Source organism: Drosophila ananassae, chromosome 3R (genome assembly GCF_017639315.1).
Source record: "Drosophila ananassae strain 14024-0371.13 chromosome 3R, ASM1763931v2, whole genome shotgun sequence".
NCBI lineage: Eukaryota > Metazoa > Arthropoda > Insecta > Diptera > Drosophilidae > Drosophila > Drosophila ananassae.
In genome coordinates, this window is record NC_057930.1 from 11,991,957 (window position 1) to 12,017,329 (window position 25,373).

The following is a 25,373-nucleotide window of genomic DNA, read 5'->3' on the forward strand; positions in this document are numbered from 1 at the left end:
TTCCTGGACAATGAGTCATGGCGACTGCCCGGTATCGTAACCCCAACATTAAGTCCCCCGATGGTCGATGCTAATGAGGCGCTCGATTCGATTTGCCAGACCAAGATGTGAGCTACAATTAGGGTTTCGGATCGGTATTGGAATCTATAAACGAGTTTCTCAACTAACGAGGACTAGCTGAATAAAGAAAATTCTGAATAATAGTTCAATTTTCCTCTTTTTCTTCTTAACTTTCATAAAAAAAAACTAAGATCTCTTGAATATGAGATGCACATTAAGTATACGCCTAGTAGTCTTCCTGATGAAAATCTTCCTGAATGAAATTTTGTTTAAAACATTTCTCTCCAGGTACATAACTGAAAACCTTATCATTTCTTCCACAAAAATAAAAACATTAAAATCCAATCTATATAAAAAATTCTAAACTGTTATCAGGCTTTTTACAGTTTGCTAAAAATAATCCGCAACTGCAAGTAAAAGGCGATTAAAAGTCTGATTAAATATTTGTTTTACTTTTTATACTATCTTTATAATTAAAAGTTCTTTATAAAAAGTATTAATAATAATTTGCAATAAAAACTATTCGAAAAAATGTTTTCTTTACCTTTATAAATCACGTATACGCACCATAGACAAATATTAAAAAATTTTAATAAATCTAAAAAATGTAAAATGTATTTTACAGGGCATGTGTTAGCCTTAGCAACCCTTTAAAAAAATAAAAAATATTGAAAGTCATAACAAACGCTCTCAGCTGTTATCTGACACAAGCTGCTCTCCGAATTTCGCGAACTCTATAACCGCTCTCTGCCATGGATTCGTCGGATTCACAGTTAGTGTGCCATCGATTTTTCCCGCTGTTGCTTCGGCGAGTGCCGCTCTCCCATTTTGTTGCCCTAGGACTGTGAGTCAGCTGTTGGCGCTCGGCTCTCTCCTCGTTAGTCCTGTCGGCTCTCTTGCGGGCATTCGGGCGCTTTGTTGTGACACTTCATCTGACAGCTGCAGTTGCAGTTTTTCCAGCTTTTCCTGCACTTTGCAATTAAATCACAAAAGTGCTAACAAATATTTTGTTGGGTGTCGGCCATGTGCAAGCCAAGTGCCAGAAATGCTAAACGGAAGCGGAAATTGCCAGATCCCAGAACTAATCAGCGAAATTCTGGCCATTAAGGCAGTGAAGTGAAACCAAAGTGCGGAAATAGGAGAACTCACGAACCTCGGGCATTAGCACGAAGAAAAAATAAAGCGTAAAGGGTGCAAAAAAATCAACCGAAAACACAATCAAAACATATGTATATGTATTATTAGTGAGCTGAGGGCCAGCCGCGCCCGATTTTCTTTTTTCCGTGAGGTGTTTGGAGGGCAGTGGAGAAAGCAACACCAGATTTGTCCAACAAATTGCACCGGAAGAAAGAGAGGCAGCTCTCCGCCTCCACACCTCTCTTTCTCTTTCAACAGTCAGGTGGGTATGTGTGTGTGTTTGTGGGCAGATTTGTTTCAGATGCGTAAGCTTTCGGCTTGCGTTTATAAACACAAGTGTTTTGTGCTTTGCTTTCACTTTCCTTCACACAAATTGCACAAAATTGCGCTTTTGACACAATTAAGAAAATGTGTTTCGCGTGGTTTCCTTTGCCAAACGCCCCCCCCTAGAAAAGAAAAACCAACTCACGTAGGGACCCTTCATGTTTCCTTTTCTTTATAATTGAATACTGATGAAGGACACATAGTATTTAAAGTCAGATTTCAGATTCTTAAACTCTACACCTACGTTTCGGTTTCTAATAATGTAATTTCAAACATTCTCAGAAAAAAAAAATAATTTTAATACCACAAAAATATAAACTTTAATCATATTTTTAAAATAATTAAGGGACCTTCACTTTTAAAGGTGTCCAAAATTTCTTTTCCGGCCTGATATCCTCTAAAATGAGGGGTGAGTTTTTTGTTTTTTTTTGTTTTTAAGTCCTGAAGTACAACGAAATGAGTCACGTGGGCGGACAACAGTCAGCAATTTATTGCCACCAATTAATTTTGGCCAACAATTTTTAACACCTCTCCCCGGGGCCCGTCGCCGTCCTCCTTCATTATTTCAATTAGCCGACCATTTTTCGAGGCCTAATAAAAACAAGGTGGTCCCTGTCCTCGGCCAATAAAAAATTTCTAATTTGTTTTTATTGTGATTTATGAGAGAGCCGTGAGCTCTTACAGTTCCGTGTTACTTGTTCTCTTAAATAGGCCGAAAAAAATAATAGATTAAAATTTTTATGATGTCATTGAACTTGATTGATATGACAATTTTTATCGTATAAGATAGTGAACCAAAGTCTTGGAAGTTGGGTGGATTTATAGTACATGAAAGGTATAAATTTTACTTCCATTATTTTTCCATATTCCAAACTTTAAAACCTTGAAAACTTTTGTAGAAATTTCACAACCAAACCCACCTAACAGACGTCCAACAAAGGATGAGCTCTCGAACCTTATTTATTTATTTTTGATTGCTGGAATATCCCTAAATCTCCCTCGAATGATCATTAAGCTTTGGAAATTTTCCGCAAAAGTTTTGACAAAAAGTAAAAGTTACAGTTTCAACAGAAAGTCTAAAGCAGTGAAGAGCAGAAGCTAGGAACAACAACGATTTCAGGATGAAAATTCAGTTGAAACTACATGGCCATCGGCCTTGAGCAATTGGCTATTGACGTGCCAGCAAAGGAATAAGCCCCAGAATAATTGCCACTACCACCTTAACCCATCCCCAGTATACAAACTTGCCTTTAGAAATCGAATGACTATGGTAGCAACTTTTTGTCAAACCACCCAGTCTTCTCCCATCTACTGTTTGATTCCCAAGTCAGACTTATTTCCCTTCAGGTGCCTCTGACAACTAATTCATTTCATATTTCCGAAACTATTTTTCAATAAAAAAGTTGTTTAGCCTTCGAGAAGGATAAAAAACTAGGATATAATTCCAAAATGAAATTGAAACTCCCTGAAAGATGTTCATAAAATTAAATATAATATTTCTAATGAAATGTAAATAGAATTAAAATTTTCACAAAACCGAATTACTCATCAATTATTGGTTAGAATTTTTATAAAAATCATCTTAATTCAATGAAATCTTTATTTTAAATCTGAAAATAATCTATTTAATTTTTTAAATCCATCACCAAACAATTTTGAAGAGTATTTTCAGAATAAATACCTGAGAAACATTTTTTTTAAAACCCCATGCAAACAATGCGACTGATTGAAAAGTTTTTTAATTGATTTTTGTAAACTTATTTTTCAGTACCGCAGCGCTGCCACTGCCACCAGAGACAACAACAACAAACCGAGGACCAAAAGGAGCAAAAGTTGCATCAACATGGGAAACTCACAAAATCGAGCGGCAAACAGCGATGAAAAGTCACCGCCAGGTGGCGGCAGTCTAGTGCGGATGGGGCTCGGCAGCAGCAGCAGCGGCGGCATAGCCCGGGAAGTGGGCGACATGGGTGGTGTGGGCGTGGCCCTGATTGAACGTCGAAGCAGTCGAGTGCGCGTCCTGAGCCGTTTTGTGGGACAGAAAAGGATTCGCGAGGCATTCCTGGCCTCACCAAAACCGAAAACCCAATCGGAGGGCAGTCTGGTGAGCAGGGATGGAAGCGGGGACTGGACCACAGCGGAAACGGAAGTGGAAACGGAAGCGGAGCAGGGACAATTGGATAACGGCGCCGAACAAATAGATTTTCGTAAGTTAATCCCCAAGATGCCCTAGAAATGCACAAAAAGAATTTAAATGCACATTTTCTGTATATATCCTTGAAGTTTTTAGTTTTTAAATGTATTAGATATTTTCTTTAAATGTAACTTCAAGGGTATATAAGTTTATTTCTTTACCAAAAATATTTGTTATATTTAAGCTATAAGAATACCCTCTTTGTGGAAACTTTCTTCTCGGTGTATCTTTTAGTTGTTATTTATATTGTTGATTCCTTGTTGGGGAACTTACTTTGCTTATTGTTGTTATTTTTTCAGACATTGCTGGTATGCATCAAATTCAGTTTGTTAGTTCGTTTTTCTATTTTTTTTTTTTTATCAAAAACTCCTCCCAACATCCTTGCTTGACCCTTGCATTTTTCAATATTCCAACTTTTTTGTTCCTTCGGATTTTCACTTTTTTTGTAGTTTTTTGTTTTTGGGGACTTTTGTTTTAATACTGAACTCTGCAACTTGAGACTACAGTGGGTTTCAAAACTATTAAAATCAAAGCAATAAACAATATTTAAAGCTACTTAGTTTTTAATAAACTTGATGAGACTGATAAAAAATTATAGTTTTTGTTTAATTTTAACTGATATTTAGTACTTGATTTAAAATTATTTTGAGACACTGTACATCAAACTCTCTTCAACTTGACTTTATTGCAATTAAAGCGGAGTTTAAATAAGAATTTTTCGGGCAACTTTTACAACAATGGACAAAAAAAAACCCCACAGAAGCGAACAAAAAATATAAACTTTTCATTGAAGTTTTTTATGAAATTTTCTACGCTCAGTGCGCTCCCCCTTTTTTTACCCCAACCGCTTGACTCTTCTGAAATTTTGAGCTTACTTGACTATTGTTGTTGTTGTTGCGATACTGTTGTTATTGTTGTGGCACCTTCGTCTGTTGCAAAATCCCACCCTAGAACCCCTCGACCCTCAATATACATATATCATCATCCCTCATCGAAGCCCTAGCCGTTTTTTTTACTGCTTGTAACTTATTGGCATTTTGCCTTGGAAAAATAATATTTTTTACTCTCCTGTCTTTTTTTTGCCAAAGTGAAATCAAAAATTTATAGATTTTAGTTATTCATGTGAAATCTTTAAGACGCCCACTTTAAAAATATTAAGCTGAACACAGACAGACCGAGACACACACACCAAAAAACAGAAGCTCAAAAGCGAGCACGTTCGCAGTCATAACTCAGCAACTGGGAAACTGAAAACAGGACGAACAAAAAAAAAAACTGGGAAAAATATATATACGTATAAAAAACAGAACCCAAAAACTGGGCGAAGAAACACAGAAGCATCAGAATGCGACCCACTTCAAAACTCACGACTGTCTATTAACAGCCATAAGAAAAACGCGTCGAGTTCAAAAGCTGCAGGCGTCTGACTTTTCCTCAATACTCATGCCTCAAAAAAAAGAAAAAATGGTTGAAAAGAAAAAATGGTTGAAAAGAAAAACAAGCGTTAAAAAAATCACTCAAACTGAATAAATATGATGGGTGATGGGAGTGGAAAAGGGTTACAATCCGCGAAAGTGAACTCTTAATGCTCTTGTTAGCGCTGGAAATAGTTTTGAATTTTGAATGGCAGGAGGATAAATGGCAGTGATGGGATACCATGAAGCCAGAATGAAGTTGATTGATCTATTTGCTTTTAAATTTTCCAAATATGATTGTTTAATTTATAAGAATGGTTAAGTAATGTGATTGTTGGCTTAAGTAATGGTTGGTAAAAGTTTAATGTATAAGACTATAAAGTTTATTACTATTTGCTATTTCAAGGATCATAATTTCTCTAAAAGCCAAGCATTTTTCACAGAACGTAGCTTTAGTTTTTTGCTCGCTGGTTGCTTACAAAAACGCGAAAAACGCGTTCAAGGCTGAGGCGCATATCAAAAAGCAATTCAGAAGCGAAAAAGAGATGCTTCATCATACCCAATGGTTTGATGGCTCCAAAGAATCACCCCTCCCAGTCCCTAACCTCTGCCCCTATGAAGTGCAAGAAGCTTTTTCGCCATTGCAGCGAGGCAAAGCCTAAAATCAAATCAACGAAAAATCCTAAACGTGCCGGTCCGGAGGGAAAAACGGGTAGAGGGAGAGGTTGTGGGTGGGCTTCATATCAAAAATTCCCTTTCAGCGATGAGAGATGATAGCTCCCGACTGTCCCGACTCCCTCTTCCTCCCGGCACTCCTCGCAATTCATTTACTCACACACACGCAGCTGTTTTTGGGGCCTTTTTCAATGCATAAATTCATAATTCATGGGGGCCAAGAATCAGCGCCTAAAGGAAAACGAAGGGTGTCATATAGGGTGGCCAGAGATCCCCAGTAAATCGCATAAGGCTCAGGGAAGGACATGCTCGACTTGCCAGTACTTCTTTTATGAAATGAACTTAAATTCTGCCCCTCTAGTTTGCTTAAAGAGTTACTTTTTCCCACTTTTAACACAGGTTTTAACACAACCTCTTGCAACTGAAATCGAATAATCACAAATACCCTCTGGCACTGGTAGAGCCATGATTTGGATCGAAAACCCCAAAGGGGCTGTTGGGAGGATGTGGGTGGGTGGCACCTCCAGGCATAACTGTGGAAGTCGGCTTACCGATTTTTTATTTTTTTTTTTTTGGATTTTTGGAACTGCAGCCTTTGGCGGAGTCAGGGCAACGTGCTCAATTAAGCACCCACACCCACGCACACACACCCACACCCACACCACTAATATGCCAACACACATACACTGTAATGCGAAAAAGTTTCTGGCATGGCACGTGGCTGGCCGCTAATATTTATGGCAATTAGTTTTAATAGTTTTGCTTGTACATTTCCATGTAAAGTTCAAAACTCACTCATCTATATAGCCCGCTGTCTCTTCCTATCTCTCTAAGCTCCTCTCTGTCGCTCTCATGCATGGAGATCCTTTTTTGCCTTCCTATATATATTTTTGTGTGTCTGTTTAAAATTAGTGTAGTTTTAACAATTGTTTAATGATGTTTTCAATTTGTTATGATGTTTGGAATAATTGAGAGCGTGAATACTAATATTTACAATCTAGTCCAAATTATGTTGCATACTTTTGGGAGCAATCTTCATGGAATTAAAGACCTACATTAAAATTGATTTAAACTGGTTTCTTTTTCTATTAATAAATTCAATAAAATCCCCCGAAATAGAATATTTTATAGGCCCTTAGGGGAATTAAATTTGTTATTGTTTCCACAATTAAATCCACTATTTAAAACGGCTTAAAATTGAGTTTCGCAGTAGCATTTATTGCAACTGTCATTTTTCGATTTTTCCTACAAAAATTGTCCTACAAAAATGTACAAAAAATTACAATAAAATGCGAGTATAAACGTTGAGATCTCAAGACAATAGCCATGTACACAATGGTAGGATATTAAACATTTCAAGAGTTTGTCAGACTTTTAATCTATTAAGTTCAGGACATATATGTACAAATGAAATAGAAAAAATGTCACCATCCGGGAAAACAACTTCAAGGCAACTACAATAGCTCAGATATATAGAAATATATAGTCAAAATATATAGCAATGCTGCGGTACAAAAGTATGCAACACAAATTAATTTTTTTCAAAGCCCCCGCCAAGCCGCCGCGTTTGAAAAAGCTGAAGTCCTTGCAACGGGAATTGGAACGGGAGGATCGTTGTAGTTTTAGCCAACTCTGTCACCTGACCATTGAATCCAAAGACGATCAGGACAATGCGTTAGAGACCGAGTCCTTGGGGATTCTGTCCATTCAGGAGCAACACCAGTCGTTGCCGGAACCCCCACCGACCACCAAGCAACCTCGAAAGAGACGCATTGCACCCCAACCCCCACCAAAGCCCCCACCGAAACCCAAGAAAAGATCTAACAAAATCGGGGAGGATAACCCCCAAACCGATGATCACTGTGCGTTTATTGAAAAGCTCTTTGCAGCAACATCTGAAAAAATGGCAACCGATGCAACCAATACTGTGGCGGGTAAGCTCTGACTTAGTCACCAAAAGTATAAAAACCACATGCGATTTTCTATGTCTACTGCGTCGTGGTCGCTGCAATTCTTTTTTTATGAGTATTAACATTATAGGGTATGTTAGTTTTCAAAGAAATATGTATGCCAGAAAGGGCTCTCCCTCTGTATCTATTCTAATAATTGCATTTTTTTACCTACTAAACAATGTACTATTTTTCTTTCCATTTTAAGAAATCTTTTGAGTTTAAAATGTATAATACATTAAAGAACCTTTGTAAAATACATATTCAATTTCTAATTCTGACACTTTCCATTTCTTATATTATTTTCTAGCATTAAAATATATAATACCAAAATAAAATTTTTGACTTGAATATTATTCAACCGCCATGAATATAAATATAGTCTCTTCTGAATGACTTAGGGTATCATGACTTCGACCCTTTGGAGTGATCCCCATGCCTCTCTGTTGTTCTGCTCTGCTTTCGTTCCATGTAATTCGAGCTTAAGACTCATAAAACTATATCCACATTATTCTCCCGTGGCGTTCACTTTTCTCTCATTCTCTCTCAATTTCTCTCAATGTAGTGCTCCCTCTCCGTGGTGGTGCGGCTTTCCAGCGGGTCTTTCCGCACTGTTGGGGCCCCGACAGCCAGACCAGACCAGACCAGACCCAAGTCCCCCTTCGGCAAACCAGTTGTTAGTAACTGAACTCGCTTCCGCGCAGATCGTTCCAAGTTTCAAAAATAAAAATATAAATTACAAATAAGAATTAAGGTGATTGTGAAAGAGTACTCTGTGAAAAGTGATGGGTTGTGTTTGAAGAAAAGTGACCCATGCCCAGAAAATCCCATTATTTGCTAATTTGCTCAACTTAAACAGAAATAACAACAACAGAAAGCGACCTCTACAGGTGTTATAGAAGTGTTCTTTTTCTCTCCTTTTTTTTTTGTTTAAAGGGGCATGGTGAAGTACCTTTTCCTTTGTTATCTGGACTCATCTTTGCCTTTGGACTTGGGGTTTTTGTTTCAATTTTCTTTAATTACCCATAGACAACAAATTAAACAATTTGTGGTGCGTGTTTAAATGGGAGAATAAAAAAAAAAGGGAAAAAGACTGACGCCAACGCTTATTTATTCGCCCCATCTCTCTCTCCACTCACTAGCCCCATCTCTTTTGTTTCCCTTTTGAAGTGGCCCAGAGCCAAAACCAGTTTGGAGTTCTGTTGTGTACGATTTTCTTTGTTTACTTTTTTCGGGGGATTTTCTCTAACCTTTCTCATTTTCATTTTCATTTTCATTTGTCCAGTAGAGAACACACCTATATTTCCCTGCTTTTCTTTTTCCAACCATTTCCCATATAGATTTTCATAATTCTGCGGCTCTTTGGGGCTTAGTTTTGGGTTTTTTTTTCGCTTTTTGGTTCCATTCGCTTTCCAGTTCTCTCGGAGAGAGTTTTTATCTTGGATCCACTCTCTGTTTCTTTCCAGTGGCGCCTTGTTTTTATTTACTTTTTTTTAATTAATATTTCTTACACATGTCGCATTTTTGTGAATGAGCCATCAGAGTCGCCAATAAATGGCAAATAAATCATTCAACGAACAGACTTCTTTTCAAAATAATTAAAAAGTGAGCTCATTGTTTTGGTTCTAGTTTTCGAAGTTTATTAAAAAATTTAATTAAATAGTCTCAAAACTTATAATAAATTATTCTGGAAACTATGGCTAATTTATTCAAAACTGCCTATTAGAATATTTTTGTTCATATTTTTTGTTTGTTTCTTACTCTTTTATACTTCATCTTATTTTTTACATTTTTTTTAAACATAGTTTTCTCAACTTTTCTAATTTTCTCACACTTTCAATAACTATTTAAAAATTTCAGTTGGCAGTCCTTTTTTTTCAAAATAATTTAAAAGTGAGCTCATTTGCTTTTAATTCTGAAAGATTATTAAAAAATTCAAATAAATAATCCCAAAATTAATAATAAATTATTCTGGAAATCTATGGCTAATTTATTTAAAACCGCTTATCAAAAAACCCATTTTTCTTAATTTTAGTTTGATAAAAAATGTTGAACCTCTTTATATTTCTTTTATTATTTTCAATATTTTTTAAAAATAGTTTTCTCAACCTTTCTCTCTAACTAATTTCCTCACTTTTTCTACAACTATTTTAAAAACCTTTCTGTTTCTTAACCTTGTGCTGCTGGCAATTAAAAAATACCTTCTTATGTAGACGACGTGATCAGTTTGGATTGCACCGACTCCCTTGAGTTCCACAACTGCAGCGGCGACGATTGTTGCTATGCCTCCAACGACACTCTGACCCATCGCCAGAGACAGAGGGAGCTTCACCATCATCATTCCAACTCGGTCCATCGCTCCGATCACCATCATACCATTCCCTACGACCAGAGATCCCTGTGCACAACCTGCTCAAGCAATGATTCCCTATTCACAGATCCCGTCCCGGAGATAGCCGAACCCAAACAGTATCTAAATGCGGCCAAGAACGACCACATCCGGATTCCACAATCGAAACGCGATCGTCCACTGAGCGAAATTAGTGTCACTTCGGTGGACACACTGTCGCCGATTACAGCCAGGGCGATCCTCGAGCTGAAGCGGCAATGTCTCAAGGATAAGTTGGACTGCTTGAGTGTAACACAAGTCACCTACTTCAGCATAGCCAATGACCTGCAGGAGGTGGAGGAAGCCCAGCCGGCCATATTGCTCAGCTCGGAACTATTGGTAGCACCGAATAGCCCGGCGGAGAGTTCGCCGGACGAACTAATGGCTTTGCAGTTGGGCAAGAAGCTGGCCCAAGTCCTGGGCAGTGGAACTGGCTCACCCTTGACCCCCGGTAATATGGAGGGTGGGATTCCAACCCCAGGGCCTGGAAATCGGGTGGACTCGCCGCTGGGAAATGGCGAATTATTCAATGTCTCGAAGGCGAAAAAGGTCGAGCTGCAGAATCTTTCATCCAGATTTACAGCAGCCGTCAGTCAAACACCACCGCCAGGTGTTGCAACCCCAAACGATTCAGGTGAGAATTATTATCATTTAATATATATCGTTTAGATCCTTAAAAATTCAGTCTACTGGTTTTCAAATTTAGTTTTTTAGACATTTAAATTAATTATACAAAAGAGGTTTACCCCTCTCTCTGCTTTCAAAATTTCTGGTCCTGTTTGTTGACCCACTTGTAGCCATATGTGTGCTCTACTGAGTGGTCCTTGAGTCCTTCCTTCAAAAAAAAAAAAAACGTGTAGGAAGAGAGATGTCTAAAAGCTTGTCCCTTTTTTGTGCGGATTGTTGCTTATTTTTCTCTGCGCCAATTTCAAAAGTAAACACGGGTCGCACCGGAGTGCTTGCCAAACTGTGGACTCGAGGGCTGCACCTTCCACATGTCCTTTCAAAAAATTCAAGAGTCTTGAGTCTCTTCAGAGGTGATGGCAAAAAAAGCAACTAAGTAAATCTTACAAAAAATTCACAGGACATTAAAAATTTAATGCTTATTAAAATTACTTAAATTTTTTCAATTATTAGAAACCTGATTTAATTACAAATTTTTCTTATTTCTTAAACATCTGTAAATAGCTTAATGAACTTGATACTTTTCTTGACCAACAAAAAGGACGATGGCAGGACCTTAACGCAAAGTTTTTTAATTAACTCATGTAGCAAGCCGTCTCTCAAATTTTCCCACCCACCTCCTCCCCAAAACCCTTTTTTTTCCCCGCCAACTGTCTTTGTTTTTCAAACTGATCCGATCAGCGGCGCCTTTGCCCGAAAAAAAATAAAAGTAAAAAGATCCGAGAATAATGCTTGTGGGAGAAAAAAAAATGTAACAAAAGCAAGCATGACCCAAAAGTAATTATTGGCACATTTATGCAAGGACTCGTTTCACTCCCACGCCCACGCCCCTCACATGATATTTTAAATATATAATTGGCCCCGGCTAAAGTGGCCCCAAAACTCCTCTTCAGGCCCCATCCAGACCATCCAGCCCATCCGGCCCACCGCCCACCAACTTCATCTAATTGCGTTCACCCAACTCGCTCAGCTCGATAAACAAAAGCAAACATGGTTCGCTGGTTTTTTCGGGCCTTTGGCTTGGGGTATATGGCATATCGCTCGCGATTACCCAGAAGAGCTGGAAAATAAAGCGCTAAAAAATACTACCGAAAACAAAAAACATTTGTAAAAACTTAAAAATTGCAAACACGTCTTCATTGTTTACAAAATGTTGGCCGGAAACAGGCGCTTCAGGCTCGGAGCTTCAGCTTCCTTTTCTGACTTTGTTCAATCCCCATTGTTGTTACTCCGCAGGGGAGTCTCCTGGAACAAACGATCCAACCAACCAGCCAGCCAAGCGGTTGGCACAAAAAAAAACGAAAGTTTAAATTTTAATTAAATCATGTTATATAGAATGATACACGCGGGAGTTTTCCGCCAAATCGAAGGCCTGTAGGCGAAATCGGAGGGTCCACGGAAGCCGGGGCCGCGTAACCACTTGGGTACACAGTCAATGATGATGGGCTGCGATAAGCGCTCCGCAGGGTCTACTCAATCGGAGTGAAGGGACCATAAAAAAGTGCCCCACACTCCTGAAGGAAGGGAGGTGGAGTCCTGATTGGCCAGGTCCTGCCGGGGGAAGGCCTTTTGGTGTAAGGTAATGGAAGATTTAATGCACTAGAAAAATTGTATGTTTATTTTCCCGGCAGCAGGCGCTGGGCCCATTTTTTATGCCCCTGTTGTACATGAATTTCGATTTTATGATTGTAAATCATTTAAATATTGACGTGATGGTCTTTAGCATATTCAAATTTTTAGGCCCCCCTCCGAAAAGTAAACAGAATTTTAATTTATCAAGTCATTCGATAAACACTCGAACTATTTTTAACTCTCAACAGGAGATACGAAAAAAATCAGATAGCAAATATTATTTCTTCTCAACCACCAGATATGATTAATGATTGGCAAATGTTTGCCCGAAAATTGTACAATTTAACCAGTAATTATGGGAAGTGAATTATGCGCCGCCTGAATACATTTATCTTCAATTTTTCACTTATTTAAGCAGCCAGGCAAAGTCGTGCCAAAAGCCCCAAAAGAACTCGGGTGGAGTAGTAGCTGTGAGAGAATTTCTATACAAATTTATCCGGCTAATGCCATTGCCTCGTCATTCATTCATTCATTCGCAGGAGCGCCAGGACTTTTGGGAAGTACTGCAGGAGCTGGGACGTCCTCGTCGCTGGAAACGCAATCAACTGTTATAATTTCGTTTAAATCATCTCAAACACCTGTGCAGTCTCAAACGAATTCTGCAGCACCGCCAGCAGTGGTACTCGCTACTGACAATGTCGAGGATGACACGGCGCCCCTGCCACTGCCACCGCCACCGCCGGGCTTTGGCACACCCACCACGCCCCTCTTGTCGAGCAATGTGCTAAAGAAGGTCGCCAGCTTCACGGTCGAAAAGTCTTCGGCGGGCAATAGCAGTAGCTCCAATTCGCAATCCAATCCCCCGATTCTGAGTGAGGAGACAACGCTTTTGGCCACGCCGACCTCGTCGCTGGCGGCAACCCTGCCGGAAATTCCGGGTGGCGTGGGCGCTGCCGGAGCAGGAACTGTAGTGGGGGCTGGAGCTGGTTCGCGACGCGGCTCATCTTATGTACCGGAAAAGTTAAGCTTCGCTGCATATGAAAAGTTCGAAGGTAAGTTTGCCGAAATATTCGTTGAGAAATACTCTAAGTAAGAGGTTATTAAGTCGATCTGAAGATTGACAAAAAATATATATAATTATTTAATAATAGATTCTACATTTAATAGATTTTGAAACGTATTTTATGATAATATTTTTATAGAGTATAAGTTTGTAGTGTTTTGTGACTTTTGAGACTTCAGTAAAAGGGATATCGGGTAGAGAAATCGGGCAAATCGGTGAAGAAATGGAATTTTAAGGGAGCAAGGAAATATAAAGGTAACCTCTGCGATTTCTGCGCATTTACTGTTTGCCTTTTGTGTCGTTTCTCGGGAAACATTTAATTTTATTTCCCTTTCCTTTTTCGCCCCCTTTCAGTTTTCACTTGATTTTCAAACATTTCCATTTCATTTTTCTTGGTAGTTCCACGTTTGATTGCGTTTGTTGTTTGCTTAAAGTTAACAATTAATTTGCCTGCTTCAGCTTCAGCTTCAGCGGACTTTCTTTTCACCTCCCAGCCCGTCGATAACTCGCTTGGCTCTTTTTCCCTGAAAATCAGTCAAGAAAAGCAAGCCAAATCAAGTTGAATGATTGCATAATTGGGAAATTTTGTATGTAAATAGAGGAGAAGGCAAAACTTGCGGGCTTAACATTTTCACTCAAGTGTTTGAAGTGCACACACACCCACATATACATCCTGTCTTTAATCTTCCCTCCTGTTGGATCCTTTTTGGATGAAAATGTGTAGCATACTTTCCGACCACGGCTCGGAATTCGTCTCCCAAGCTGAGATAGAAAATTCCCGGAATTTAATTTCTGTCTATGAATTAACATGCCAGACAAATATTTAATCTTTTATACTAAGCTACAGGGTTACTAATTTGTTAATTTAATACCAAAACATATCCAGCGAAAAATATCTTAGATTCTGGATAGATTCTTCAAGTTTCCCTCTAAGAAAATATTTATATTTTAAATGAAAATTTATAAATTTACTTTCTCCCGAATTGTGCGGTGCGTTTGAAATTGAAGCTTCTTTGTAAAACTATTTCCATTTAGCCAGAATTTCTTTTGCGCTCAAAACTTTCGCTTCAAAAGCTGTGCAAGAAGCATTTTCGGAGGCACAGTTTTTGACACATGCCACGCCCAGCTGCGAGGGGCGGCGGGTGGCTGAAAACGCTAATTGGTAAGCTCATCGTTGTCAGGCTTGGCTAACAACACCACTCCCCCGTCACATAACACCCGCCCCTGGCCATGCGGAGCCAGGATCCTGATCCTCCGTCATCATCATCATCAACCGCCCGTTGTCGTCTGCTGCAAATTAATGCAAACAAACATTTTAACGCCTCGCTGGACAAACAACCGAAGAAGCAGAGAAGCTGCAACAAGGGGGGGGCCTATGCCAAAAAAGTTGCAAGGGGGCTGGGGAGCATGGAGGCACAAACTCAGCTGGACACGCAATTTGATGCACTGGAAATTAAAAAGTACAAAGTCTAGGTCAGTTTCTACAGCGCAATATTTGCAAGCGATTGGCTAACAAACTCTAAGCTTTTAATGGTTTTTTAAAAGCCAGATACTTGAAAGACAAAGAAAATTAAGGTCTAGCCATGATTACAAGAAATGTAGATAAGACTTTAGACCATCAATAGATTGTAATTTGGACTTCGTGACTCACAATTCAAAGCTTATTCCATAAGTGGCAAGCCATTTTTAAGCTTACTTCATTGGCAGAAAACAAGGATAATTTTAACCAAAAACCCAAAAATTAACCAAAAATTAGACCTAATTTGCAGGTATTTTCTTTCAGTGGAGCTTACGCTTTTCGCGCTGTCACCGACATTGTCATTGTCTCTGAAGTGGCCATCAATTCTTCGTGGCTTTTCAGCAAGATGGGGCGACGGCGTGTACTTAAATTGGGAAGGGGGATGGCAGCTGCAGGGGGATAGTACTGGCCCGAGCAGGAATGAGGCGGGGCGGACAAGAGCAGAAGCTTTTTGTCGCGACTTTTCATCAGGCAACGTCCGGCACCGCTTTCGGACCAAAAATCTGATTTATATGCTCGACAACATCACGTTCGCCAGCTTCGCTTGGATGAAGAGATTCTGGCCAGGATGAGGACTAAAAGCAGCCAAAGGAGTACAGCGGAGGGGCGAACTGGGAGCACTCCAAGGAGATCTGGGTGCCACACCAAGTATAGACGACAATGTTGCCGGCCAAAGCGTAATGAAACAATATTTTTGGTAAGGGAAGAAGGTATGGTAGCTGCCACAAAATCCTACTTCCTATGCCCTTAAATACCCTGTAATCCTTTTGTATATTAGATGGATTATTAAGGGTATTTGAAATTTCAATTTTTTAAATTCAAGTATCAGTTTAGGAAGCTTAGATCTGAGTCCTTGAAAAGTAGTAATAGTCTTTGAAATTTTAGAATTTTGAAAATATTCTTCAGTATTTGGAGTTCGCTGAAGCTCCTCAGTCTTTCGAGTTCGTATCCATTCTCTTCTCAGTTTCTGTCCCCTATTGCTTCATCCAGAGTTCTGCTTTGTGGTTTTCGGCATCGTTTCATTCTCATCCGGTTTGTTTGTCGGAATGAAGAGGGCGAACGTCACTCTGCCGTTGATGAATGCAACGCATGCATGCGTGAGGCGCCAAAAACCGCTGCCATCCAATGCACTTCCCCTTCTAAACCGTCACAAAATGACTGTTTCACTGTGAGAAAAAATATAGGAAAATGTTTTGTTATGATACTATGATGGACAAATCCTAAACTTAATTTTTTTTGAGTGTACTGGTGTTGCATTCGCCTGGCAAGCAGTTATGCAAATTTGTTCTGCGTTCTCCGTGGCGCAGTTTTCATCAAAACCGTTTGCCACAACCTCGCTGCCGCGACGGCGCCACCAATAAAGGCCAAAAAAAGCAAAAAGCCGCAACAACAATAGGGGCAAAAACAACAAAGATTTCCACTACTGATGAGGCCAACGATGTCCAGCTAAGCTCCGCATCCTTCCGTTGTCCTCCTGCTGCTCTGCGGACTTAACCCCATTGCCACCATCGATATCATCCAATATGCCAATCCTTGCCAGCAGCTTTGCATGTGGTCCGTGAGTTAATGATCTTTTGAGCCAATGGAATGAGGTCACTCCGGCACGAACTGAGGAGTATACATATAGAGACATTTTCTTAAATCAAAGACAGTTTGAAGCTATTGCTTTATTATTTAACATATCATTTAAAGAGCTGAGTTAAGGACCTGTTACTTCCTTAAGATTTGAGTCACTCAATCTCTTTAAAGCCCTTTCTATCAATTTGATTTAATCTATCAACTGTCTCCATTATCAGACTCCACTATCACTCAGCTTTCGCCGCTATCTTACATGCGAAACACTCCACCCATCAAGACGGTTATTAAAAGTTTCGGCGATAAGGCCAACGAAAATCAAAACAAACCTATAGGAGAGTGTATTGAAAAAGGGGTTAGACTGGATCTGATTCTTAAATGAATCAGTCAGTTTTTGATGAAAGTTTGACGTAATAAGTAAGCATAAGATACGTCAGAGTTTAAAAAACTTTATAAAAATGATTTAACCTTTGAGAGAAATGAAAACATGAAGACAAAATTACCCATGACTGATAAACCAGACGACCTTGCCAGGGCCATCGAAGCTCTCCTGTTCTGAACTTAATAGTTCTAGTGCCTCTCTAGTTCTCTATCTCCACAGCTGCAGTGTTATCAGTTACACTTGAATAAATTTTATAAACTATAAGCTTTCATAAATTAAAGTCAATAAAGCGAAAAACCAATACTCATTCATTCACTATTAATTTGTTTTTAGATTAATAGCCTGTTCAAGTATTTTTTTTTCGGTGTAGGAAACTGACGTAGTGGGTTGTCATATATGTACGCTTTAGACATTGACAATGTACGACAAGTTTTAATTTTTTTTTTTTGCTCGAAACGAACAACGCGAAACCGATTCGACATTTTAGTATTTGAATTGATCGGAGAAGGTTCTATTGGGTCTCTCGATCTGGGAAAAAATCTACATATATTCCACATATGTATATGTCCGCTGGTTTAAGCAACGTCTGGTGCTCTTTGCTGGCCAAGCAGCCGTCGAGGAATTTTGAAATTAATATCGAAAAACCAGAACCACAGAATTTCTCTGCGAAATGGAATTTCGAAGACGACTTCTCTCCCGGCCAACTACCACCACATTACGTTCAGTTAATGTCATTGGCCGGAAAAAGGGCGCAGACTGCTCGGCTTTTGCTAAAAGAACGAGAAGAGGACCTGGCGCTGGAACAGGCCCAGGAGCCACCTGATGCCCTGTCCTGGGTCTGTGAGTCGGGGACCTGGTCGGGAATTAGCATCCTACGCATCCAACGGATGACCATTGACCTGCCCACGACTCGTGACCCAAAACATCTGCTCCTGCTGCTCCTGCGAACTGTTTCCCACTCAAACGCTGACAGCCAGCGTAAGTTTGTTTCTTCTTTTTTTATATATTTTTTTTTTTGGTTTTACTACAAAAAGTTTTTTATGACAGAGTCCGTTGACTGTGAGCTAAAGACTAGAGCGATTACAGAGAGGTTTTAAAATACGTATATTAATATTATGGTTGTGGTTTTAAAACTTACTAGATCGTTGAGTAAATATTTATTTTAGGCTCAAATATTTCATTTGATTAATGGAAATAGGATGTCTTTGTTAATGTGTATACCTTCCATGCCTTAATAAACTACAGTCTTACTATCTTTCTTATCAATACATTAGTCATGCGACTTAAAATTAGGTAGTTCAATGGCTAAACTGATTAGATGAGTAATAGAGGCGTACGCGAAAAAAACTTTGAGTAATAATATCATGAGATATAAATCCATATTGCCATTCATAAAAAAGTCTGAAATTCCTAGGGTATTTCTTCAGTTGCCCTATCGATTAGGATTATTCCATATATTCATTCAGCTTTCTGTCTGACTCCTGCCCCAGAAAATTATTTATTCCACAGATTTTTTTGTTGGGTTCTAAGTTTGGGAGTTGGCTTACCCCCGAGCGTCTCCCGCCCATAAATCTCTCAACTTAGTGGCTATAAGTTTTCTTTTATTTTTTTGGTTCTTCTGGCAATGGTTGGGAGGAGACACGAAGTGAATAAGTGGACCAGCTGTGATCAAAGTTATTTCACTCAGTTCAGTAACAACTGCTTTCCCTTTTTCGCCTTGCAGGTCAAATGCTGATGAAATGGATTATCTCAACGATGCAAAACAACCCGAAAAGTGCTCCCCACCAGGACTTCAACCAGGAACTCTTCTACTCGCTGGCGATGCAGTTCTGCAATAATCTCAAATATGTCGGCGTCCTCAAGCAGATCTCCAACGAGCATTTGGACGGCGGATTCAGCGTAAGTTCAATGTACTTCCATCCTTCCCGGAAATTGGTCATCTCCATTCGCAGAGAGTGGCAGAGGGTGCTAATAGGGTCCTAGTGGCAGGTCCTGGCGGATGTTGCCGCGGCGCCAACGGAAATGATGACAGCGCGTTGACTATCAAATCGGAGGGCAAAAAAAGGGAATAAAATCATGACGAAGAAGGGTTTTCGAGAAAGGGGTTTAGGGAGCTTAACTTAGTTTCAAGTCATTAGCGTCTGAGGAAAAACTATAGATAATGACTGTAGCCTTCTAATTGCACTGAGCTCTCAATCTGGAAGATTAAATTATTAAAAAATTTTAATTTTTTTATACACTAGCTACTTGCCATTATTGAATTAAATTCATCCATAGTGTCCAGACTCTCTCGGCACTTTGATTCTTTAACTTGTGACCTCTCTGCATAACATCACCCATACGCAGTGTTGTCCCTACTCGAAGTCCTTTTGCAAAAGTTGTGCAAAAACGAACCACAAAGTTGGGCCCGGAAATTAGCAATTCTATTGCATAAAAAAAATGACAAACCGAGAGTCAGAACTAAGAGTCGGACCCGGCCTTCGTTGCACTTTCATTTAACCGAGCTTCATGGCGCGGTTGTCCATCTAACCCCATGCCACGCCCACTAGCGAGGCAGTCCCTGCCTGCAAGTGTCAGAACTTGTTAAAACTTTACAGTCGGCAGCCGTCAACTATCAAAAGCCAACTTCTCTTGGCTGCATTAACAATTTTTCGCTTCTGCCGCCCGGCTATTGCTGTTGATTTTCTTGTTTTTATTGCCTTTAAAAATTATGAAACCAAAGTTGGCCATTGAGCAAAAGCGATGCACTGAAAAAAAAGGTATTAAAGTAAAATTTAAACTATACAGATTATGAACAAGTATTGCATAAAAAGAATTTTTAAAAGAAGACTTCCAATTAGTCTTTAAATCAAATATAAATCTTGATTTATTTCCTAGAAATAATTTATTACCATTTTGTTTCTGTGTAATTACTTCTAAAATATAATTTTTATATAATTAATTTGTTCCAAGTGCAGCTTGGCCATTCAAGCCCTTTTATGTGTCCACCAGTTAACTGCCATTTTGGCTTTTTGTCCACTCGTTTCTTTGGGCCAACTCTTTGGTCATCTTCATCTGTGCCGGGCCTAATGGACTCCATAATAGTTGGCCATATTGGGTACAGTTTAGCTTCGGCCGGTCCGGGCCGGGTCGAGGCATTAGCATTTAGCATTTAGCACTGCTCTTGACCAGAAAGCTAAATAAACAAATAGCCTGGGAAAAGGCGGAAAAGCTTTAATTGCCCGGCCAGCAAACAAAAAAAGGCCAAAAGATGAAGATGGCTAAGAAGAAGCTGTTCCGCTTCCATTTCGAGGGCTGTAAACCGAGACCCGGTTAAGTGTTATTAGACAGGCGACAGCAGGGACAACAATAACAAAAACAACAAAATTACCACAAGTTGCAACAACAACAAGAAGAGCAACAAGACCAAAATACAACAACCAAATACCACCGCAAATAATGAAGCACTAGATATAGCCCTCAAATTAGTTTAGGCCAAAAGTTTTAGCCACAGCAGCTTAACCTCAAATCCCTGAGAGAGCCAAACACACACTGACACCCACACCCATACCCATACCCCCATACACACATCCTGATGAATATAGGAAGAGAAAGAATAAAGAGGGGGGAGGAGAAGGCGGCGGGACAAGAGACACCGTTAAGTGATTTTCTATGTGATGATACTTGAGCTCAAGATTATGATATCACAAATTTCTTCAACTGGCTGCCAAGTAAAAGTCGAAGTCTGTGGGGTCGGAGGCATATATAGAGGACTGACGACGTCTCCGATGTCTCCGGAATGGTGTTCGAACTTTTTGGGCAACAGGCCAGCCCAGAGGAGGCATTGGGGCGTTTGGGGCTAGAAAAGGAGAGACACTGCCAAAGGTTCGTTGTTCGACTTTGACTTTAGCAAGTCCTGGATTTGAACAGTGGCTACTATATCATCAAAAAGGGTATTATTTAATAAATTATTATAGTCTGTTAGATATTATATTAAAATTAATTTTTATTTCAACAAAATCTTTTAGTTAAAAATATATATTTTCGCCTATAACTTTAATCCTTTTCAAAGACTCACTGTATCCTTTCTTATTTTCTTATTTATGCCTTAGTCCCTTCTGTTTCTTCATGTTATTGTTGCTGCAGCTCATTGAAAGTTTGTGCGTTTTTATTACTTTGAGTCGAAAGTTTTTCTCCATAGAACCCATTCCCCGCCACTCTACTATATATAGTATAGTATAGACTTGTGGGTCTGCCGGAACAAACGAAACTTTGATGCAGAAATGAGGAAACTGGATTTGAATGTGCAATGTAACTAAAAGTGCGTGAATGTTCGATTTGTTTTGGGAGTCTTTCAGCGCGTGTTCGATTGTTATTTTATTTTGTATATATATATACAGATACAAGTTTGTCAGGAGAAGCTATATCAAGTGGCTGATGGCATTAGATTAGATAGAAGTTGTTGCTGTTGGTAATTAAATGGGAATTAAGTGAAGGAACTTGGGCTGGAAGTTAAGGTTAAATGTGTCTGAGATGTGATGAAAATTACACTACAATTCACTCTCTTATTAGGATTTAGTGTTTATTTTCTTGACTAGGTTTTTAGGATTTTTTTGGGTGTGGGCTAAGGTGTGCTCTGGTTACTTGTGGCCTTCTTAAGTTTCTTTAAAATGTGCAAACAACATGCAAATCGTCGACACCACCAGCACCAGCTAGAAGTGCAAACACTTGCTGCAAATGGTGCAAAGTGCGATAAACTTGACTCGTTCGTCCCCCCAACCCATTTAACCCACTTTCCTCCCATACCCTATATACGCTTATATCCTTAGAGCTCATGTACCCCTGGCAGGGATATGTTCCGAGTGTGAGAGTGTGTGTTCATCTGCAAAATCAGCCATCGGGGCAAGCTGTTGCACTTGATTTGCATTTGTCAAGTTCTCAGTTCTTTGACTGATTAGCCTTTCTGCGTGCATGGGAGGATGGGGGTGTCTGTGGGTTGAAACGCAAAGTGAGCGCCACTTGTTAACGGCATAATTAAATTGCAATTTTAATTGCATTTGTCGCAGCGATGAGCGACAAGTATGTGTGGAACGTGGGGGTGGACGAGAGGCTGTCATATTTTTGATCTCTTAATTACAATTATCAGGGGAATTGTCTTTAATTTAAAATTCCAGCACTCTCAAGTAACAATTTTTATATTCAATATTCCACTTTTTATGCACTCACTATCCAGTCCACTTTTATTTTCCTTTACGATGTCACAGGACAGGAGAGGTGGTCCCAACAGTGGGACTGAAAAGTCAGCGACGACATGCACAATCAAAATCAAAAGAGTTCTCCACGAAGTACAGGGAAGAAAATAAAGCCAACTTAGGCCAGTGGGTGCTTTTAAGCTTTGTCGCTTGTGGCACGCTCGAGACCAAGTTGCAACCAATGCACTCTTGCCCCTTTTCTTTACTTAACTTTAAAAAAGGATGTATTTATTTTCATAGCACAGTTTCCCATAGCATCTTTTTATTACCCACTGGGTTAGTCAATTATAAGTCGTTGACTTTACTCTTCTTTACAAGAAAATGCCAAATTTAATATATATTTCTGTCCAATCCTCAGCCGTATGAGATGTACCAATGGACGCACACGGAGCAGCCGACAACATCACTGCCTCTGACCCCCGGGAAGCTGGATGCAGTGGCAGCTTGGCCATTTTCGAGTACGCCATCTGGTCTCCGAAACCTCGAGGCGATCTCTTTGAGCAACGCATCAGGTGCTCTGGGAGGGGCAGCAGCAGTGACAGCAGCATCAGCAGCAGCCGTGGCTGGCACAGAAACCACATCGGTATCGGATAATCAAAATACCCTGCAGCAGATACTGAAGAAGCGCCTGCTGAACTGCACCACTTTGGCGGAGGTTCATGCGGTGGTTAACGAACTGCTGAGCAGTGTGGATGAACCACCGCGGCGACCATCCAAGAGGTGTGTGAATCTCACGGATGTCCTGAATGCCAGTGAATCGACCGTTTATGAATACAACCGAACGGAAGTCAACCAAGGAAGTTTAGTGGATGCTGGTACACAAACGGAACTGGAAGATTCCGGGGAAGAGCTTATGAGCTGCAAAGGATCGTGCAAGTGTGGGGGGTTGCCGGTAGCGGATACAACCGAAAAGAATGGTCAGGATACGAAGGGCGATGGTGAGACTGGCGGGGAGAAATCGACAATTCCACAACCGCCTCCACCACCCCCACTTCCTCTGCACTTCCAACCGCCCCCCCCGCCACCGCCTCCACCACCTGCTTTTTCTTTAAACGCCCCGCCTCCACCACCACCACCCCCTCCGATGATGGGAGCTCCACCGCCTCCTCCTCCGCCACCGGGATGTGGCGCGGCACCGCCTCCACCTCCTCCAGCACCGGGTGCCTGCGGAGTGCCGCCCCCACCGCCTCCCATGGGCGCCTCGCCCTCCAAGTCACTGATCTCACCCGCCCCGCTTCCCGATCCCGCCGAAGGGAACTGGTTCCATCGCACAAACAGTGAGTTCAAACTTAAGATCTCATATTCTCAATTATTTTAAATAATATCTCCTTAGCCATGCGCAAGAGTGCTGTTAACCCGCCAAAGCCCATGCGTCCCTTATACTGGACCCGCATCGTGACTAGTGCCCCGCCAATCCCACGACCCCCGTCGGTGGCCAACTCTACCGACAGCACAGACAATAGTGGCAGCTCACCGGAAGAACCACCTGCTGTGGAATCTACCACCCCTCCCACCAAGGAAATTTGGACGGAAATCGAGGAAACCCCTCTGGACAATATCGATGAATTTACGGAACTTTTTTCCCGCCAAGCCATGGCACCGGTCAGCCGGCCCAAGGAGGCCAAGGTCAAGAGGGCGAAATCGATTAAAGTCCTCGACCAGGAGAGATCCCGCAATGTGGGAATCATTTGGAGGAGTCTGCACGTCCCGTCCAGCGAAATCGAACATGCAATATACCACATAGATACGTCAGTTGTCAGTTTGGAGGCACTGCAGCACATTAGCAATATTCAGGGCACCGATGCTGAACTGCAGATGATCAAGGAGGCCGCCGGAGGAGACATTCCGCTGGATCATCCAGAGCAGTTCCTGCTGGACATATCGCTAATCTCGATGGCCAAGGAGCGGATCTCGTGCATTGTCTTCCAGACAGAATTTGAGGAGTCGCTCACTCTATTGGTCCGTAAGCTGGAGACTATTTCCCAGCTGTCCAAGCAACTGATCGAAAGTGAAGACCTCAAACTGGTGTTTTCCATTATTTTGACTCTTGGTAATTATATGAACGGCGGCAACCGTCAGCGCGGCCAGGCGGATGGCTTCAATCTGGATATTCTCGGGAAGCTCAAGGATGTCAAGTCCAAGGATTCGCACACCACTTTGCTCCACTTCATAGTGCGCACGTACATTGAGCACAGGAGAAAGGAGGGAGTGCATCTTTTGGAGATCCGTCTGCCGATCCCAGAGCCAGCGGACGTGGAGAGAGCGGCTCAGATCGATTTCGATGTTGTGAACACACTTATTGATGAGCTCGACACTAAGTTTAAAGGTGAGCTTAACACAATATTGTTTTTTAAGCAAACTGTTTCCTAAAAAGAAATATCCTCCATTTAGATCACAAGAGAACCACAGCCAAAGTGCTGGCCGCCTCGCGTCCGGATATCCAGGAGCCCTTTAAGTCCAAAATGGAGGAGTTCGTTGCCGGAGCTCAAGAATCAATGGACAAACTTAAGCAGCTTCTCCAGGAGTGCCGCGACTTGTTCATGAAGACGATGAAGTTCTACCACTTCACTCCAAAAAGTGGTTCTGTGACCCTGGAGAAGTGCACTCCCGATCAATTTTTTGAGTACTGGACAAACTTCACTAACGATTTTAAAGATATTTGGAAGAAGATGATCACAGATCTCTTAAACGAATTGTAAGTTAATCTTAAATATATTTCTTATTTAATTATTATGGTATTAACTTTATTTTGGGATTTTTAGGATGAAGAAGTCGAAACAAATCGAGTCGCGTCGCAACGTCTCCACGAAAGTAGAAAAGTCCGGTCGAATTTCTTTGAAGGAGCGCATGCTTATGAGGCGCAGCAAAAACTGAATACCTAATCTAAGAAACACCACGATGATATATTTTTTAATTGTAGTTGCTTTTTATTCACACTATTGCTAAGGAAATTTCCCGTTAAATGGATTCATTCTCCGCTAATTGTTAAGTTACAAAATTGTATACAAAATTTGAATTACTTATATGCAAGCGTGGCGCTTAAAATAAATTGTCCTCATGCTGTTGTGATCGTATATTTTTTGATTTTATTCGAATCTATTGAAAACGAATTAATTTCAATTCAAATAAAGCGCCATATCTACAGGGATATTATAACAGACGTATATTAACAGTGACTGTTAATATTTAACAGTGACTTGTTAG

The 25,373-nt window shown here is 40.5% G+C and overlaps 1 protein-coding gene across 7 annotated transcripts in view; it reads left to right on the top strand.

Moving 5' to 3' along the window:
* LOC6507263 (protein cappuccino) overlaps window positions 1-25,243 on the top strand; it is a 32,089-nt gene extending 6,846 nt beyond the window's left edge. Inside the window, exons 2-10 of one of the 7 annotated variants that reach the window (XM_014905122.3) lie at window positions 3,290-3,728; window positions 7,353-7,739; window positions 9,968-10,777; window positions 12,939-13,451; window positions 18,662-18,837; window positions 22,528-23,446; window positions 23,503-24,495; window positions 24,561-24,864; window positions 24,932-25,243. In XM_014905122.3, coding sequence (XP_014760608.2) covers window positions 3,290-3,728; window positions 7,353-7,739; window positions 9,968-10,777; window positions 12,939-13,451; window positions 18,662-18,837; window positions 22,528-23,446; window positions 23,503-24,495; window positions 24,561-24,864; window positions 24,932-25,043 — 4,653 coding nt within the window. In that variant the 3' untranslated portion in view covers window positions 25,044-25,243. Of the gene's footprint in view, window positions 1-3,289; window positions 3,729-7,044; window positions 7,144-7,197; window positions 7,740-9,967; window positions 10,778-12,938; window positions 13,452-17,486; window positions 17,917-18,661; window positions 18,838-22,527; window positions 23,447-23,502; window positions 24,496-24,560; window positions 24,865-24,931 lie in introns of those variants that run through there. The other 6 variants (XM_032455319.2, XM_014905125.3, XM_001965303.4 and 3 more) reach the window with 6 other exon arrangements.
* The last annotated feature ends 130 nt before the right edge of the window (window positions 25,244-25,373 follow it).